The sequence below is a fragment of the Cutaneotrichosporon cavernicola genome, assembly GCF_030864355.1.
Source record: "Cutaneotrichosporon cavernicola HIS019 DNA, chromosome: 5".
NCBI lineage: Eukaryota > Fungi > Basidiomycota > Tremellomycetes > Trichosporonales > Trichosporonaceae > Cutaneotrichosporon > Cutaneotrichosporon cavernicola.
This window is the reverse complement of record NC_083397.1, coordinates 327,997-346,072: the sequence shown is the minus strand read 5'-3', so window position 1 is coordinate 346,072 and position 18,076 is coordinate 327,997. Positions and strand designations below refer to the sequence as shown.

The following is an 18,076-nucleotide window of genomic DNA, read 5'->3' as shown; positions in this document are numbered from 1 at the left end:
TATACAAGCTCCCCAACCATCCATTCTTCTCCTCTTCATCTCATCTCATCTCATCTCATCTCACAATGTCCTACCTCGACGAGCTCTTCGGCCTCACCGGCAAGACTGCACTGTAAGCCCACGCACCAACCTCGCTAACCGCAGCATCACGGGCGCCACCCGCGGCATCGGCGCCGACATGGCTGTCGCCCTCGCCAAGGCAGGCGCAGACATCATCCTCGTGCAGCGCAACACCACCAACACGGATACCAAGGGGCGGATTGAGGCGGTCGGCCGCAAGGCCGACATTGTCGTGTGTGATCTCGCCGACGCAAAGGCTGTTGGCGAGCTTATTCCGTCTGTCACCCAGACTCGCGTGCTTGACATTGTGGTCAACTGCGGCGGTATCCAGCGCCGCCACCCGGTCGAGGTGTTCCCCGACAACGACTGGAACGAGGTGCTGCAGGTTAACCTGAACACTGTGTTCCAGATCACGCGCGATGCGGGCCGGCACATGCTCGAGTCTAGGGGTGGGGTTGCAGGAGCCGAGGGTAAGGAGTGGAAGAGCAATGGCAAGATTATCAACATCTCGTCGTTGGTTGCGTTCCAGGGCGGTCTTAATGTCGTTGCGTACGCTGCGGCCAAACACGGTGTCCAGGGTATTGTGAGTGACAAGCTGGAGAATCGCACACAGGCTAACCCCAGGTCAAGTCGTTCTCGAATGGCTGGGCGGCCAAGGGCGTCAACGTCAACGCTATCGCCCCCGGGTACATTGCGACGGACATGAACGAGGCCCTCATTGCGGACAAGGACCGCTCGCGCCAGATCCTCGAGCGTATCCCGGCCGGGCGCTGGGGCACACCCAAGGACTTTGAGGGCGCGATCGTCTACCTCGCCTCGGCCGCGTCCGACTACGTCTCAGGCGAGTGTGTCGTCGTCGACGGCGGGTGGATGGGCCGGTAGTTGGGCGTTAGTTGCATGTATGATAGATTCGGAAGGAAGGTTGCTTACTGATGCGGGCCGGTGCTTACTGATGCGGGCCGGTGCTGACTGCTTGCGGTCGGTCATGAGGTGAAGAGAACGAACAAGACGTCAAGCTTGACGCCGCAACCCCTTTATACCGTACGCGAGCAAGATGCTGGCCGGTCACTCTTTTCCGCTGTCTCATTCCCCTGCTCCAAACGTTAACCAATGCTCAATGCATACAAGGCCTAGCCATTCTAAATACTCTACATTCTAAATTCGCCCAGACCTTCACCTAGGACTTGTTGCAGGAGAAGGGGGTTCCGACGGTACCAAGCTCGTACGAGAGCTTGATGTCCTCGACGGCGCCATAAGTTCCGCACACGAGGCAGATGACGCCGATGACAATACAAACGGTGTTGAGGACCGAAAGCACAATGTTGCGCCACCCCTGGTGCCACTTGCCCTCCTTGACAAGCTTGAACCACATGAAGCCGGGCACATAGAACGAGAAGCCCGAGATGAAGAGGGCGGAGATGATGGCCAGGAGGTCAGAGAAGAAGGGGATGGCCTCGGCAATGATCCAAGCGACAATGCTGGCGATGACGGCCCATCCAACCCAGACGGCCCAGCCGCGCGCGTCTGAGACGTAGCGAATTGTCGAGTTGCTGAAGAACTTGTCGAGGGTAAAGCGACCGGCTGTGACCGTGTTGATTGAGCCCGAGATGATGATGACTGGAATCGCAACACCAAAGGCAATGCGCGAGACCGTGTCGCCGGCAGAGAGGAGAGCGGGCGCCTTGACGCCCTTTCCGATGAAGGCATATCCGAGAGCCCCGGTGCAGGTGTAGATGACAATCTCGGTGATGCCGAGAACCCACACCGACTTTTTGAAATCCTTGGGCGTGTGCATCTCCTCCATGAAGGAGAACTGGCAGATGGCAAAGCTGGGATTAGTTTTGAAAACAATGAGATCTCACGAGTAGGCAAAGACAACGTTGGAGACAGCCACCATGGCGTGCGAAAAGGTCGTGCCCTCCTTGGGCCATGCGGACCAGTCTACAGCCGCGAACGAGCCGACCTGGTTGTTGGCCTTGATGCCAGTCGCAATGAGGGTGATGAGGATTGCGGCGATGATCGACACAAAGTCGATGTAGCCGAGAACGGCCATCTCGGCGAATGAGGGGGGAAGCGCACAGAGGAAGAGGAGGACCATGGAGACTACGCTCCAGATAATGGCGCACACGTCGACCTTGGTGATGGTCTGGAAGGCGATTGTGCCGGTCAGGCAGTGTGAGCCGACCAGGCAAATGAGGTACGCCACGAAACCGAAAGCCAGCAGGCCGCGGAAGACCTTGCCGAGAAGGCCCGGGCCGCCGAGGAGCGGGCCGACGTCGTCGTAGTGCTTGACCTGGGGGAACTTGATCTTGACTTGGCCGATAACCTGGGCGTTAGCAAGGGGTTGAATGATTTGCCGATTGGTGCACGGCCGCGTAGAGAGTAGCATGTCGGAAGCCTCTCTTGCTTCCAAACAATCCAAGCCTCTCTTGCTTCCAAACAATCCCCCACCACACTATCACCGACAAACCGGAGTAAAAGAAACAGAACTCACGTAGGACGTGTAGATGGCCAACATGCCGATGCCCACAGTGATGAGCACACCCGGAACCATACCGAGAGTGGCGAAAGCGCTGAGGTCAGCAGTGTTCACTTAAACGGTGGCGGTGGCGCCGGGGCCTTTCCGGATTCCAGATAAGATTGCTAGTTCCGGCGACCACGCCACCAACCTGTACTCACGCAGGGAGGGAGAGAGAGCCGAGCGCAATGGCCTCGACGATGAGGATGACGACGAGCTGGACCCATCCCAGCTTGTGGAACTTTTGCTCGCCATGCTCGACCTGGTGGTTGAGGTACTCGACCTTGTCTGCCTCGGTCATGTGCTTGGTCTTAGCGGGACGGACGTGGACCTCGCCATCGACCTTGTCGGCCTTGGCTGTGGGCGCCGGGGAAGTGTCGCCCTTCTCGATGTCTTTGACGCTTAGGGAGCCTGCGCGCGACGGGCCCGCGGGCGTGTTGACCGCGGTCGCGTTGATCGACGGCATATCCTCGAACGAGCGTCTGGGAGTGTCGACGTTCATTTTGATTAGACAAGAGAGCGGAAACGGGCGGAACGAAGAGAAGACGCTCTCTTTTATGAAGTGTCCACGTTCGGTTTCCTGCCCTATTGTTCCTATTGTTCAAGGGCCCCGCGGTGTAAAAAAGTTCGCCAGACAGCGACGAGTAGCGCCCCGCAGCATTCCACCTGTCGTACAGTAAGCAATCACGCGCCAGGGCGAGATTGTCCGCCTGGTAAGCTGATGGCTGGTATGGCTTGGAATTCCACGCCATCAGGCTGGGAGATTGTGCCTGTCGTCAGCTCGGCCGGACCTCTGTTGTCAAAGATTCAAAGATGCGGCAGGGTTCAGAAGGACACGTGAACAAACGAACAAACTTTGCCAGGGCGATAACGGAGCATGGAAATTCTCACCGCCGGCTCTTGCAGCTCGCTTGAACAGGGATTTCTTCAGGAAGCGCCAGACGCCCTGTCCGAGACTGCAATTCCGCGGGACATGTGATGACGGCGAGGTGTAGCGGCGATTCAAGTGTCCTGAATATAGCAGCTGCTCGCTGCGCCGGTCACGCCGCACGCCGCTCACCTCACGCCGCTCACGATGTAGTGGCTTCGTCAACAGGTCTCGGTGCAGATAAGCGGTTGCACTACTATTGAGGCAGATGTGTGGTACAGAGTCCCATTAAACCTCAGCCCAGCTTGGGGAACAGGCACGCTTCCGGAACTCTGATAGATCAGATCAGATCCGTGCGGCCAAACTGGAACATGCCGACGCGCGTACGGCACCATTCACCGTCGCTCTCACTCTCGCGCTCTGGCAACCAGTCGGAAACGGGCATGGAACAGGGAGGGCCTCTCCTTTTACATGCACATGCCAGCTCGCCGATACCGGACCTTGTCGTCGTCTGGAACCTGCCTGTCGTGGCCCCATTGTGTCTCCACTGCCATCTGCACGTAAATAACCACCCCGAGCGACCCATGACAGCGGGGCACGACGAGCCCCGCGATCTTCATCTAAATGTGTGCATGATACGGCCGTCTGATCCGTCCCCGCCGACAGCGGCCCTTGTCTTGTCGCCCGACGAGGGCCGACCGCCACCCCGTCGGCGCCCCCGTCCCCCACCCTGATTTGTGAGGTCATCTACACCTTCTACACGAACAGCCGGCCGATGCCAAGCCCGATGAACACTTGAGTCAGCATTGACGGTGCTTGTCCCTCGGCGCTACATTCAACTAATTGAATGTCTGCTACATCAATAGCCCACACAGCCTTACTAGCTGGCCCATCTCGCTCAGTGTAGACTCACCAACACCAACCGCCGCCGTGATCGGCGCACCCCGTGGGCTCCCCTTTGGGCGAACTTTGGCGAATGCACCCTGTTGGTTGGCCTCATAGAGCGCATACAGCCCCAGGCCGGAGAAGGTCGCGGCCCCAGTTAGGCGGCAAGCACTGGGGTCAGCAAACGTGGGGTCCGGGTTGATGGGGCTCGCGGGGCCGCATTGTCAGGCGGCTACATACGTGCAGTCCTGCCACTTGTTCTCCTCGGGAGTGGACTGTGTGGGCTGCGTTGACGCTGAGGTGGGTGCTGGTTGTGTTGACGACATGTTGAATGGGTGGTTGAGATGGTCCAACTTTTGTTATCATCCCACTTCAAGCCAAGCAACTCGACCACTCGGCCGCAATGCTCCAATGCTCCAAGGCCCTAGACAAATCAGACTACATGAACACTCCACTTGCAACTACTAGAATGCATACTCCGTCATCCCGGTCATGCACACTTTGATGCAGATGCCGAGTAAAGGAGGAAAAATGATAGGTGTAAGCGGACAAGATCCAATCTCCGTGCCACGTGCCGGAACGCGTCATAGTCGATTACTCGCATCCCGCCAAAGCCAACCGCGACTGGATTACAATCACTCTCACTCAACTCCGTCTCCGTCTCCGTCTCCATCTCCGTCTCCGTCTTGCTCCCCTCCCACTCCCACACCACATAAACTCACTCACAATGTCTGGCTGGGAGGTCCGCTGGTCCAACTCGCGCTCGCTGCCCTACTACTACAACGGCTCCACAGGCCAGAGCACCTGGGAGAGACCCGCCGACATCAGCGAGGACGCAGCCAAGAACCTTCCCGGAGCCAAGTACCTCTCGGCCAACGCTGTGCCGGAGGGCAAGGTCCGCGCAAGCCACATTCTTGCCAAGCACGCTGGGAGCCGGCGTCCCAGCAGCTGGAAGCAGGTAGGTTGGGCTTTTGGACTACTCCTATGTCTGTTCTGACGGGCTCACCTTGCTCCGTCAACGGTCAGCTGACACCAGCAAAACATCACCCGTACCCTCCCCGAGGCGCGCGCCCAGATCCAGGGATACCTCACCACGATCCAGGCCCTGCCGGCCGACAAGCGTGCTGCCGAGTTCGCCAAGATTGCGAGCACCGAGAGTGACTGTTCGAGCGCGCGTTCCGGCGGCGACCTCGGTTTCTTCGGCCGCGGCCAGATGCAGAAGGCGTTTGAGGTGAGGCCGGCGTCCATGATGCTGTGCGCCATCAGATGGCGTGCTGCTAGTGTGAACGAGCTGACGCCAGGACGGGACTTACGCGCTTGAGGTCGGCGAGATGAGCCCCCTCATTGAGAGTGACTCTGGCGTGCACATCATTCTGCGCACTGCGTAAGCAAGAGAGGTGGAAAATTACGACGAGGCGTACGCTATGCATGGCCTGTGCGTCACAAAAGAGCGGTCGCGAGAGTCAGGGGATCGAGCGTCGTGGTAGAATGGATGCATCTGAGATTTGAGCAGCACACGATCAAAGCTTGATACCTCCCAGTCGCCAGTAATGCTTGGACACACATGCTCCGTGTCCCCGTGGTCCAGTGAGCAACAACAAAGCACAACCCCGTGCTCAGAGGCCTGAGTGTCTCGCCAATGATGTTGGCTTGCACGATCGCTGCTCTGGCGACCCCAGCGTCCACCAGAACATATAAGACGAGCTGACAACTGACACCTTCTCACGCATCTCTCAATGACGAGCTCAATGTCCTAATTTTCTCTCCAAGCGCCCATGGCGTAGTGAGGAAAAACGATTCCCATTCCGAGAGAGATCCAACCGTAGATGTATGCAACCAAACTTGTCCAGGCCGTCAACGCCCACTGGTGACCATGTGCCAGTCCGTTGAACAACCTGGGCCATTGGTGTTTCCCCGAGAGCAAAGAGCAAAGAGCAAAGAGTCTTGAGAGGAGGTTCTACCCTTGAACCTGAGCATCGGCCAAAAGGTAGGCGCGCTCTCACGCTCCAGGTCACGACGGGGGTCGAACCCGCGATCTCCTGATCAACTAATCGTAGTCAGACGCGATGCCATTTCGCCACGCGACCGATGGAAATGTTTGTCTGTTGCGCGGACATGTTCTGGGCATGGTCCGTGTGAGATGGTCCAATTTGACGCTTTGAGCGTGGATAGAGACGCGGGGGAGGTTGGGAGGTAGAAGGTTGGGAGGTAGAAGGTTGGGAGGTAGAAGGTTGGGAGGTAGAAGGTTGGGAGGTAGAAGGTTGGGAGGTAGAAGGGTTGGAGGAGAGTGTGGGAGGTGTAGGTGGGTGGTATTGAGGGTGGATGCTGCAGAATGCTGCAGGCGTAGACGACAAGAGGGGAGTGGACAGTCTCGCCATGCACCGATGTGTTCGTCCAGTCAGGCGAGCGATGCCGAGGACAGCCTTAGCTGCTTTGTCGACGCAGTATGCATGCACTAGTGGCGACGGTGGAAGGTTTGGCGGTGAGCCTGGCATTGAAGATTCAGTATGTTGTGATCATTGCGGGATTCCAGCGGATAAGGTTAACGTGTCAACGCGTCGCGCTGGCCCTGGCCCGAGTCGCCACCCATGCAACGACACTGCAACGACACCGCAACAGCACAGCAACGACGACGGACGACGGAGTTGTTCCAACCTGCTCTCGGCGGCCGGTACTGTAATCTCTACGCCACCGGGGTATGGCTTGGTGGCGGCGCACCAACCACCTCGGCGTCCTGCAAACACCTTCAACCTCCACCCAACACAGCAATTGTCTCCACCCAACACACCTCCCCATCACTCCATCCGCCGGCACTCGGCGATGCTCGACGTCCTCCTCCCCCTAGCCCTTTTACTGGCGCTAGGCCTCGCGCTCCGCGCCGCACCAACTCTCGCACTCCGCACAGCTCCCTCACTGGCAAAGGCACGCAAACTCACGCCCGCCGCATATCGTTCTCTCTCGCGGCGGTCGGAGTGGATCGTGTCTCGGCAAGGCCTGACCGTCTCGACGTCAACGGGCGCACTCAACGGCCTTCCGAAGAGGGTTATTGGCCGTCTCTCGATAAAGGGAAGAGTGGGGGCCAGAAAGTTCTACGATACTGGCGTCGCGGCGGGATGTTTGGGTTGCGCCGGCGCGCTGGTCGGTGCGTTGTGGGCACTCATGCGTGCTTGGCACGCAGTCTGGGAAGAAGCTGAGGCGCACGCCGCACATCCTCCGGCAGCAAGGATACTCCGTCGCGCTCTGCCTGAGGCAAGAGAAATACATACCGCCAATCCCGGGCTGGTACCACTTGTAAGGCATTGTTTTGCTCAGCTGACACAAGATACCTGGAGTCACCACGCCCCTCTCCCACCTTCCTACGCTTGTACTTGCTCTCGTGCTGGCCCAACTCATTCACGAAGCGGGGCACGCGCTCGCAGCAGCACTCGACGACGTTAACCCATCCAAGCTCCAGTTCGCGATCCACGCCGTTGTGCCCAGCGCAAGCGTAGTCTTCCCCTCCTCGGTCGACTACCTCCCAACCCGGGCGCGTGCGCGCATAGCAACCAGCGGGCCATGGCACAACCTCATCCTCTGGGGTTGTCTTCTGGGTCTTGGCTGGCTCTCGCCATTCCTCTGGGCCGACTACAGCTCTTACGGGCGGGTTGTCACCTCCATCGCACCAGTGAGCACACAAGCCGTCAGAGCTGACCAAGACATCCGGCCTACGTACTTCCCTGCGACCAGGCGACCTGATCACACACGTCGACGATGTGTTCGTTGGTGGCAAGCGCGATATGTGGGAAGAGTACCTCTCATCCTCGGAGCCGGTCGTGTTGGAGGGCGGATGGTGTGTCCCAGCCGCCGAGTTTGGGGGCGCGCCGTTCGCGCCCTGTGGGGAACGACATCTCGTCGCGTTCACCCGCGTTGGAGAGGAGGAGGAACGCTGTCTCGCCCCACATGGCGTGTTTACTGAGCCACACGCATATGAGTGTGGATGCGGCGTCGCTGAGGTGTGCGTCCGTCCTGGAGTGGAGGAGAACATCCTCCGCATTCGCGTGCGTAAGGGCAAGCGCGCCGATACGGTGTTGTGGTCCGGCGACCGATCGGCCGTCTTACACGCGGTACAGGTCGACACGAGTGCGCCGCGGTTGTTCGGGAGCCTGACCCGGTGGGGAGCGCTGTTTATGGCGTGAGTATGCGACGGCGCGAGAGGCGAGACTAGGCTAGGCTAAAGCCATGTCTGTAGATTTTGCGGCAGTGGTTCACCGTCACTTCGTGAACAGTCCCCTGTCACACTTGGATGTCGAGTGCGAGGGCATCGTCGCGACGTGACGGGACCAGCGTTGTCCGCGGACCATCCGATGTTCTGAGCTGAGCAGCTTTGCGCGCATGGCCAGCTGACAGCAGATACCTCAAGATGGCCTCCCTCTCGCTGTACCTCTTCAACCTCCTCCCGCTCCCCAGCACGGACGGCATCCAGCTCCTGACCGCCCTACTTGCGCCGACCCGCGACCGACCCGCGCGCCAACTCACCGCCACGCCGAGCCGGCATCCAACCATCAATCCGTACCGATACGACAGTGGGAGCGACGACGACGACGACTACGGCCCGGGATACGAATATACGGGCCACCGGCGTGAGGAAGTATGGCAGCGCCGCGTCCGCCGCGCCGTCGAGGGAGCGACGGCCGCAGTCGTAGCTGGCTGGGTGTTGGGCTGGGCGATGCTGGCGCTGCTGCGGTCGAGCTGAAGCACGGTTTTAGAGTTGGTACAATAGATCTGGAATGTAGCCTTTGTTGGCGATTGTGTTGTTGTATTCATCGCATTCCGCGGTGGACATAAACAATGAGCAACACACGTTATCAGCGCCAATGTCAGCGTCAACATTGATTACATTGGAACCCAGAACCACTGGCGCTACTCATCTGGGAATAAAGCACCGACATGGTAAAGGTTGCCCAACCCAAGCTTCATTTCCTTGGCGTCCCATTGCGCACAGTTGTCGCATGGTATACGGCCGGACAGCTCAAGCGTTCTCCAATGCCCTCTCGGGATAGGCACAGTATCCCAGATACCTGTGCGTCCGCGTCTACCTCTCAACCGTGTCCGAGCGTCCCTCTCGAACCTTAGAAGCTATACGCCCTCAGCCATCAGCACATTCCTCCTCTCACTCCATCTAGTGCACGGCTTCGCACGCCACCCATGGTCTGATCTGTGCCATCGCTTCAACTTCTGCCACATCTTCACATCGTCTCGCTACCGTGCTGGCCACTGTTACTCCAAATAGTTTTTCTTCCCCTCTTTCTCTCTCCACATCAGTCTCATAATGGCCTCTGCTCCCTCTCCAGCGCTGCCAGGCGCCGCCCCTTCTTACATCGCATACGTACCGATGGAACGTACGCCGCGTTTCCCACCGACGGCGCGCGCTCCTCCCCCGCCCCCGAAGGACAAGCCCGTTCGCAAGCCGCCCCCACCGCCCCCACCGCGTAAGGCCAAACCCATCGGACAAGACACCGTTGCGGAAGGCAGCAATGTCGCTGAAGATTACCTTAACTCGGAGGCGGACACCCAAGAGCCCGCTGAGACCCAACCACGCTCAGAGACGCCGCCAGCCCCCTCTCAGCCCCTCACGGAACCCATCCCAAATGACCCGTTCACAGACGCGCCACCAGTCATCCGGCCCCAGCCGGTTATGGCTCGTCGCGGCCGCCCCTCCCCCATCTCCGTGGCGGTCGCCAACGCCCGCACCCCAACCCCAACTCCAACCCCTGCTGGGCCCGTCCCTGAATCCGGGACGCCAGCAGCTGCGTGTGTCGGCTTCATCCTCGCCCCGGCCAGCACCGACCCTTTTGCGCTAGCACCCTGCCCACGGCCCGCGGTTGCGCCCGTCGTCCTATGTCGAAGCTGTGAAGCTGACACTCTGCGACACACGAAGAAAAGCGATATCTGCGCAGCGCGGTACTGCATCGCCCACTGGTGTGGCGGGTGTAAGCGGATTGCGCGGCGGCTGGCCGCTGCTTAAGACTTGAGTATGTTTATAGAGACACATTGCACGACGCGCCACGAGATACGATCCGACATTGAACATAGTGACGTAGCCAGTTGTACAATAGATCAATAGATCCGTCATTCACAATGTATACCACGGGGTTGGTAGTCGAGTAGTCGAGACTCCGTACGTGCACAGGTATTGGGGTTAGAGACGACGTGAATTGGGGGCGGGGAGGGCGCTGGTTTCACACTCTCCACAGCAGATGGTCTGATACAATCGCCAACATTAGCGCGCGCGCAGCTGGGTAATCATCTCGTCGAGGTCGCCGAGGAGGAGCGGCCACGAGAACCCGGCGCCCTTGTACACGCCCGGCATCAAGGTCGCGAACGCAAACTCGCAGTGCACGCCATGTGGCACAATGCGGAACTGCACCTCGAGGCCCTGCGCGCGCATAGTCTTGACGAGCCTAACGCCGTCATCGTACAGCACCTCGTCGGTACCGCAGTCGATGTGCATGCGCACTCCAGCGTCCTGGAGACGGGTGAAATGTTTGTCGTCTGCTGGGGCCAGGGCCGGCGAAATGAGCGGATGTGTCAGATGGCCCGCACAGTGGCGGTTAAAGGCCGGCGCAATGACCCGCCGTATAGGAGCTAGCCAGTCCTGGAATCAGCTACACCAGTTATGTGACTACCTTGGAGTAGTTGGAGTCAATCGTGTCAAAGTTACAGAGCATGTTGGTCCATGGCTTGCGTCAGCTCGTAGAAATGATGCGAGCTCACCGCACTAGCGAAGACAGCACCCGGAAGGCCCCAGCGCGTCAAGCCCATCTGGATCAGATCGTCCATGTAGCGGGCGAGCATGAGGACGCCATGTGCACCCGCGCTCTCGCCCACGAGAATAATGTTCTTCCATTAGCCCTAGCTCGTTCCGCCAAAACTCACCTTGGGTTCGAATCCCAGTTCGTCAATAACATACTGCAGGCCGGCGAGCATGTCAAGCAGTGGGGCGGGGAATCCACTCGCATCATCAAGACATTTGCGGTAATTGGGCGAGAAGAGGCGTAATCCAGTATGCGCGACATACTCAGTAGTCAAAGGGAATCTGAGAGGATGGCCGACCTGATACCCGCCTCCCACGACGTAGAAGAGACACATCTCGCCCGGGGCGGCCTGCTTCCAACTCTCGGTATCCTTTGGGGCGACGACGAAGAGGGGTACTTGTTCAGTCTTGACGGCCTCCATTCCCGGTGTGAGGCGGGTGGATGGGAGACGCAGCTCGTCGGGAATGGGAGGGACTTGACGCACCCCGTACTCGGTCTTGTTGCGCTTGGCGGCCGCTTTGGGGATCACATCCGCTTCGCCATCGTAGGGCATCACGAAGCGGAGCGCGCTGCTCGCATTCTGGAAGAAGCGGAGGGCGCCGAGGATGATGTGCCGCTTGAAGGCGTAGGGTGGGCGGTGGAAGAGGTAGTCGACCGCGTTGACAGGGAAGGAGATGAGGACGCCGAGCAGAATCGGCGGCAGGGTGACGAGCTGTACGAGCCGCCGGATGAGGCCTGGCGGCTCGCGCGCAGATGCCCACGGGAGGGATACCATGAGTATTTGGTGATGGGGAGGAGGATGAGAGAGGCAATGAGGATGAGGATGGGGATGAGGTGAGTTGTAGCGGTAGCGTGGTCGGTACCGCTTCAACCGGCCTCTCGGGGAATGTGGAGGTCGACCTATCATAGATGGGGGGAGCATTTAGCATAGTATAAAGAGCCAAGCCTGTGGCGCCATCTCTTCAACGATGCATTCAACTTGTCTGGAAATGAAGACGACGGTGGTTTCTAGACTTTCTACCGGGATACGTAGTTTCCTGATAGCGGAGAATCGTTTTTTAAAAGTTGTTTGGTATTATCGCTACCCGCGGTCATTTTGGCAGTGGGAATTTGGTGGGTTTTTGGTGTGGCTGGGGTTGATGTTGAACGTGGCTCGTATTTCGTAAACGGAGGAGAGCGAGCTGAGAGTCAGAGAAAGGGCGAATAATGGTGAGAAGGGGAGGTGATACGGTTCCGAACAACTGAGCTCACCATCAGAATAATATTCATTGTCCGTGCAAAAGTCTAACAGTGATAAATCCACTCGATGATTTAGACCCAAACCAAACCATCACCATCACACCCTAAACCCATCATGCACAATCTATTGTTCAGACACGAGGGTACTCCGCCCCAGTGATACACCGCCATCATCAAAATGGCATATAACGGCCTCTTAATCCCCACCCTCTGCGGCGTGCATTCTCATCCCGCCCACTCTCAGACCACTCTTACTCTGCCCACCCACCCCTCCTGACCCCAGATCTCCTCCATGACAGACAACTCCAAGTCCGACACCGCGTCCGCCCTCACCACCACGTGTCAGGTCTACGCTTGTACCGACCCAGCGTGGCCCACCTCACCATGTGCACGTGATTTGTGCGCCACCCACTCTCTGCCCCCTTACCATCCTTGTGTGGCACACTATAACCGCACGGGGAATTGTGCCTCCACGTGCACAAAGAACCACCCCGTACGTACGCTTTCTCTACATCTACCTCGTGCTTGCACCCAACCACCTCCGCATCCTCCCCCCGCCCTAACAGCAGTTGTTCGGCCTCGTCGAAAGCATCCTCTCCTCACCCATCGGACAGACGGCGGGTGCTCTACGCAGTCCCGCACGCGTAATCATCCCCACCATCAAATACGAGCACGGATACACCGCCGAAGAACTCTCAGAAACGAGCCTCGACCTAAATATCGAATTTGATGACGGAGCAAAGTGGGTGGCCCGCGTATCCCTCCCTCTCATGGAGGAGGTGCGAGAGTCTGAAATCTCTAGTATGCGGGTTGCGCGAGACCTCTTCCCCATCCCGCAATTCTGGGTGTCCGAGTTTGACTACGTCTCGGTTCTCTTCGTCGATCGGCCCCTAGCCATCTCGACCACACCCCAGAACATGCTACTGGCCCTCGCAGACTTCTACATAGCCCTCAGTAAACGCCCTTACACTGGCGTGGGGAGCCTTACAACCCTCAACGACAAGGTCATTGTCAGCCAGCTCATCACTCCCAGCAGAACACATGGCGTATTCCCCTCCACGTCCGAGGCGCATATCGCTCGCCTCGACGACATGATCGATGATCTGGGAAATACGCAGGTTGTTAGAGATCGCTTGAACCGCTTTTGTTTGGCATTGGAGGCGCGGGAACTTGTCCGCGAGTGCGAGGAGATGAAACATGTCGGCCAGACGTTCTTACGCCACCACAACTTGGAAAAAAACCTCATCCTAACCGAGAATGGACTGAGCGTGTCTAATTGGGAATAGTAAGTTCCGTTTGGCCATTTGGGCAGGCTAACGGAAGCGCATGTACAGCTCCATGGCTTGAAGCCTTCGCTCTCCCCCGCTCCCTCCTGGACTCTTCCTACGCATCTTCGAATAAAATCACAGCAGCTGAACGAACCCTCGAGACCATCTTCAATGAGAAAGGCGCTCGCCGTCTTGCAGCTGGCCTGATTCGCTCAAGGAAGTATCACCGCCTCCACGACGTGTACGACTGCCCCCCAATCACCGTCGAGAGTGTATACCTCCTCCGTCAATCCTTCAATCCCCAAACTGAGCGCCCGTCTTCCCTCATGTCTTGGCGAAAGGATATCCTCCGACGATACGCAGTGCCTGAAGTTCGCCAGTTTGTGGGTAACGTCATGGGCCTCGAGGACTTGTGGTACACTTGCGATGTGCGGGTCGGCCAGCGGCTGGTGAAGGAGTTGAAGCATATCGTTGACCAGCTGGACTTCGCCTCCCGGCCACACGATGAGGCGGGCGAAGCGCTCTTGGAGTTGGCAGAACGAGCCGACCTCACTATTGAGGGTTTGGAGGGGCGTATTGCGCGGATCGAGCATGACGGTGCGTAAGGGTGTACATAGAGAGTGTAAGACAGTTATGTACAATGTACAGTAATGTAATGTACGGTATCAGTGGGAAGTGGAGAAATGGAGTCTAGAAAAAGAGCCGACAAAAGCAAAGGCCATGGGCCAGTTATCGCCACCAAGTCTCGATCTTGGGACCTCGAGGTGATCATACCAGTATGAGCCTCGCGCTCTTCCACTAAGCTATAGCGATGTGAATGCGATGGTATCTCAATTCCGGTGCTCCTACATATCCACGGGGCCGAGTTCCGCCACTATGCTGCTCTGATGCAGCAAGGAAGTCATCCGTTTAACGTCGCGAAGGGTTGGGGAGGAGGCATTGCCAGACCGTCAGTGAGGGAAATGAAAGCACACTTTGGCACCTCAACTTGACACTGCATAGCTGGCCTGTAAGCCATGTCGAGACACTACAGACCCTCAGATTCGACACAGGCACGATCGTGGGTCTTGCTGCACACGAAAGAGGAGCATCTAGCAGCCGCACGGCCTGCATTAGCGACACCAGGGAGGAACTCACTTGCAGTCGCAGTCCTCGCAGTCACAGCCAGCGGGCGGCTCCTGATATCAGCACCGCAAACAAGTGACTTTACCTCGATCGGCATGTCCGTGGTAGTCTGGTAGATCATTATGGAAGGGGATGTTAAGAGTGGTTGGCGGGAAGAGTGGGCAGTAGAGGCTCTTTTATGGTGAGAGATTGAGTGCCGCCACTGACAGTCCGACGTGCGAAAGAACAGGAGAGATCTGTATTCTGTATGATGACAACCGACTTCACAAGCACAGCACTGCCACTCGAGTCAGACTTTGTGAGAAACCACAAGAACCGGGGTAGAGCGACCGCTGGTGTATGGTTTCATCTCACAGACGATTAGCTAAAAGACTAAAGAACCACGATACCATGAGTTTAGTCAGCGGTCCTGGGGAGTGGGGATGGTGGCGCGTGTGTTGTGTTGTCGTTCTCAGGCATCCGAAGCACATGCGTGGCGGACAAGTGGCGGCTTAGGGGCTTAGGAATGAGGTTTACCCGGTATGCGGAGATTTGTGACAGAGCGGGGCACTGGAGTGGGCGTGGGCGGTCTCGCAGTCTCGTCCATGTGGTAAGTGAGTGGGAAAGTCACGGCCTAGCTGGCCGTTCAGCATCTCATGCCATGACGTTGAGGTTACGATGGTTGGAAATCAAGAGGAGTAGGGAATATGACGTTGAGGCTCGTTGAGTACTAGCTCGCTAATTAGGATTGCCGGGAGCTCTTCGTAGAGACATCTCCGGTGGAGCTGATATCTGGCATCCAGATAGTGGCATACGACGTTACTCCAACTTCATGTGGTGTATCTCAGCTGCTTCTCTAGGATTACTCCCAAAACGCCTGTGTTAGAAGAACAAAGCCCAACGTATCCGGCGACACTGTCACCCACGAAAGTAGGAACTAAGATCAACACGGTCGGCAGATGGTACTCAGATGGACCAGGTGTTGGCTGCATACACCGTGTAATCTGTGAGCGTCGTAGTTGGAAGAAGTAGTTTCGGGACGCGGTTGAGTTTCAGTGAGTTGAATCCTCGCCACCCTTGTGCTGTCGTGTCCAGCTTGGGGCTATGGTAGAGAATCTCGAGTCATCATTCTGTCCCGGTCGAAACAGATAGCGTATCTTGAGGGCTTACAGAGATCTCAGGCTCCACAGTGTCGCAATTTCCAAAACAGCGCTTCGGATCCATCCTTCTGGTACTGTACAACAAGAGGGGACTGGTTCAGGTCATGGATGGCCCGATTGTACGCGAACCACAACGGCAAGGGCTACGTTGAGTGACAGCTTACTATCGGACTCACTCGCATGTGCAGCCGGTGCACTGGCACTGCGATCGGCCGGGGTCACCCACGCTCACGGAATTGGGCTTTAGGTCGGAAAGAGGTTGGGAGGGCGTATTCTGTTGTAAGCTGCGTTACGGCGTGAACTTACCTCATCCATTCTAGTTCTGCGTGGCATACTTTGCCTCGACAGAATTGCGTCGTTTAAATCGGCTGCGGGGTGAAAAATCGCCACTCCCTGCTGTGGAGCGGGACGTCGATCCCTCTTGACTCAATATATCACCTCTTCTTCGATGACGTGGTGTCCGTCTCCTGTTCGGCTGATGTGGACGTCGCTGGTTCAATTCTGATCAGCGTCCCTCAGCATACGTCCGCCTCGGAAATGTTGAGTCTTGGAATACTGGACTCGGACTCGGCGTTCGGGCGGAGAGGATTCCTTGACCCAGAGTGACATGGACGGTCGAAGCAGCTTGCGGTACCCATATCAGTCTCCACAGTAATCCTGCATCCCCATTCTCATCCACCTGTCTCACGGGCTGGACATCGTGGGTACAGTGCCAATCGTCCGAGTAGGACTTGCAAGTTGCAGGGGGCCTAGTGTCAGGATGAATCGTAGTTCACTCACTCCCAGTTGCAGTTCTAGCCGCAATTACAGCTTGCGTGGCCGCAGTTGCTGTTGAATAGGGTGGCCAGGCGTTAGTCCCTCAACAATCAAATTTCACTTACGTTGGAGGTCATTGCGTATGTCTGGCAGTTGGTAGATAAAGTGTTGGTGTCAGTTGATGACGTTGGGAAGTGGAGGATGCAGTAGAACGCTCCAAGGCATTATTAGGTGCTAACAAAGTGAGATCGTGAGAGGTCGGATTAAGAAGCAGCTCATTCATTCATCTCTTCATCTTGTTTATCCTTCTCCTCCTTCTTCCTTCTCTCTTCCCGAAGACGCCTAGCACTTGCACTCTCCAGGCCTGGTGTCAACTTATCGACTTGCCATAGACTCACTTGCAGCCGCATCCCGAGCCGCACGAGCACGAGCCGCAGTCCTGGTAGTTGACGATGGTGGTCTGTGGTCAGTGAAAACAAAACCATGGCGCACGGTGGCGATCATGTTATGTTATCTTGGTGGAGTGAGGGATCAGTGTTTTCCGGTGCGGGTTTAAATATCGACAGTCGGCAGTGGTCCAGGATCGAACCACAGAGTTCCACCGACGCACGGGTCGTCAGGTCGGCGGCCGATTGGTAGCTCCGAGGGTCCGTGGGGTGGGCATGCGAGGTTGCCCGACGTTGGTGGGAGGCAGGCCCTCTTGGTTTGCCCGTTCACCCAGAAATGGCTCGGCGACAGGCGCACATTTTTCCTTCCATCTTCCGAGAAGAGAAGCACGCACGGAGTGGCTGCGACGGGGATGACATCCGAACCGAACTTACAATGTCACATGGCACTGCTCCACGCAAAGGGAATTACGCCCTGTCACACTCCGTCGTTCCCGCTGTGGTTGGCACAATCCCGGAGCCGACCCTACTTGAACAATGCAGCCTCTTACAGAAGAAGCGCGCCACAGTGCGAGACGTGCCGTTAAGTACGAACAAACAGGAACAGGAAGCGTAATGCATCGAGCATCGAGATCTGCTGTTGTATGCTTCTGATAACATTCATCAACCGAGATTTCCGAACGGCTCTGAGTACAGTGCTCGGAACTCCAACAGCGCCCACATGGCAATGCAGCGGCTTCACTCTGCGAGGCAATAGTCCCATAACCTAAAGAATAGTCGTCAGCGTGGCCCACAAGTTCACGCCGGATCCCAGATCCCTCATAAGTCCTGCGATCACTATTGTTACATGCTCTCACGACGCCACCAAAACCCTTTTCCCCGGAAGGTGATCAGCTATTACGGAGGTAGCTATGGCCGATTCAGCTCCAGACCAAATCTGGCACGAGCGGCAGAATCACACATCGATACCCGGCAGCCGAACCGAACTGACGTCTACTTCCTTCCGTCGGGCGGCGTGAGCAGAAGGTATCCCAGCTA

The 18,076-nt window shown here is 57.4% G+C and overlaps 8 protein-coding genes across 8 annotated transcripts; 5 read left to right on the top strand and 3 right to left on the bottom strand.

Annotated features, from left to right (window-relative positions):
- Positions 1-65: 65 nt before the first annotated feature.
- Positions 66-942, top strand: CcaverHIS019_0501520 (uncharacterized protein; the record flags this gene model as incomplete). The annotated part of the gene is made up of 3 exons (XM_060601280.1): positions 66-112; positions 145-643; positions 685-942. 3 exons carry the CDS (start codon positions 66-68, stop codon positions 940-942), a joined length of 804 nt encoding a protein of 267 aa, XP_060457789.1.
- A 295-nt stretch (positions 943-1,237) lies between these two features.
- CcaverHIS019_0501510 (uncharacterized protein) lies at positions 1,238-3,080 on the bottom strand (the record flags this gene model as incomplete). The annotated part of the gene is made up of 4 exons (XM_060601279.1): positions 1,238-1,889; positions 1,923-2,386; positions 2,555-2,633; positions 2,740-3,080. The coding sequence occupies 4 exons, from the start codon at positions 3,078-3,080 to the stop codon at positions 1,238-1,240; spliced, it is 1,536 nt and encodes a 511-aa protein (XP_060457788.1).
- A 1,122-nt stretch (positions 3,081-4,202) lies between these two features.
- On the bottom strand, positions 4,203-4,657 carry CcaverHIS019_0501500 (uncharacterized protein; the record flags this gene model as incomplete). Its single annotated transcript, XM_060601277.1, has 3 exons — positions 4,203-4,240; positions 4,360-4,502; positions 4,572-4,657. 3 exons carry the CDS (start codon positions 4,655-4,657, stop codon positions 4,203-4,205), a joined length of 267 nt encoding a protein of 88 aa, XP_060457787.1.
- Positions 4,658-5,058: 401 nt separating this feature from the next.
- On the top strand, positions 5,059-5,719 carry pin1 (uncharacterized protein; the record flags this gene model as incomplete). Its single annotated transcript, XM_060601276.1, has 3 exons — positions 5,059-5,289; positions 5,368-5,562; positions 5,633-5,719. The coding sequence occupies 3 exons, from the start codon at positions 5,059-5,061 to the stop codon at positions 5,717-5,719; spliced, it is 513 nt and encodes a 170-aa protein (XP_060457786.1).
- A 1,432-nt stretch (positions 5,720-7,151) lies between these two features.
- On the top strand, positions 7,152-9,063 carry CcaverHIS019_0501480 (uncharacterized protein; the record flags this gene model as incomplete). Its single annotated transcript, XM_060601275.1, has 4 exons — positions 7,152-7,373; positions 7,654-7,995; positions 8,027-8,502; positions 8,721-9,063. The coding sequence occupies 4 exons, from the start codon at positions 7,152-7,154 to the stop codon at positions 9,061-9,063; spliced, it is 1,383 nt and encodes a 460-aa protein (XP_060457785.1).
- Positions 9,064-9,639: 576 nt separating this feature from the next.
- On the top strand, positions 9,640-10,335 carry CcaverHIS019_0501470 (uncharacterized protein; the record flags this gene model as incomplete). The annotated part of the gene is made up of 1 exon (XM_060601274.1): positions 9,640-10,335. The coding sequence occupies one exon, from the start codon at positions 9,640-9,642 to the stop codon at positions 10,333-10,335; it is 696 nt and encodes a 231-aa protein (XP_060457784.1).
- Positions 10,336-10,590: 255 nt separating this feature from the next.
- Positions 10,591-11,900, bottom strand: CcaverHIS019_0501460 (uncharacterized protein; the record flags this gene model as incomplete). Its single annotated transcript, XM_060601273.1, has 4 exons — positions 10,591-10,965; positions 10,997-11,050; positions 11,085-11,210; positions 11,247-11,900. The coding sequence occupies 4 exons, from the start codon at positions 11,898-11,900 to the stop codon at positions 10,591-10,593; spliced, it is 1,209 nt and encodes a 402-aa protein (XP_060457783.1).
- Positions 11,901-13,167: 1,267 nt separating this feature from the next.
- Positions 13,168-14,237, top strand: CcaverHIS019_0501450 (uncharacterized protein; the record flags this gene model as incomplete). Its single annotated transcript, XM_060601272.1, has 2 exons — positions 13,168-13,649; positions 13,688-14,237. 2 exons carry the CDS (start codon positions 13,168-13,170, stop codon positions 14,235-14,237), a joined length of 1,032 nt encoding a protein of 343 aa, XP_060457782.1.
- Between the last annotated feature and the right edge of the window lie 3,839 nt (positions 14,238-18,076).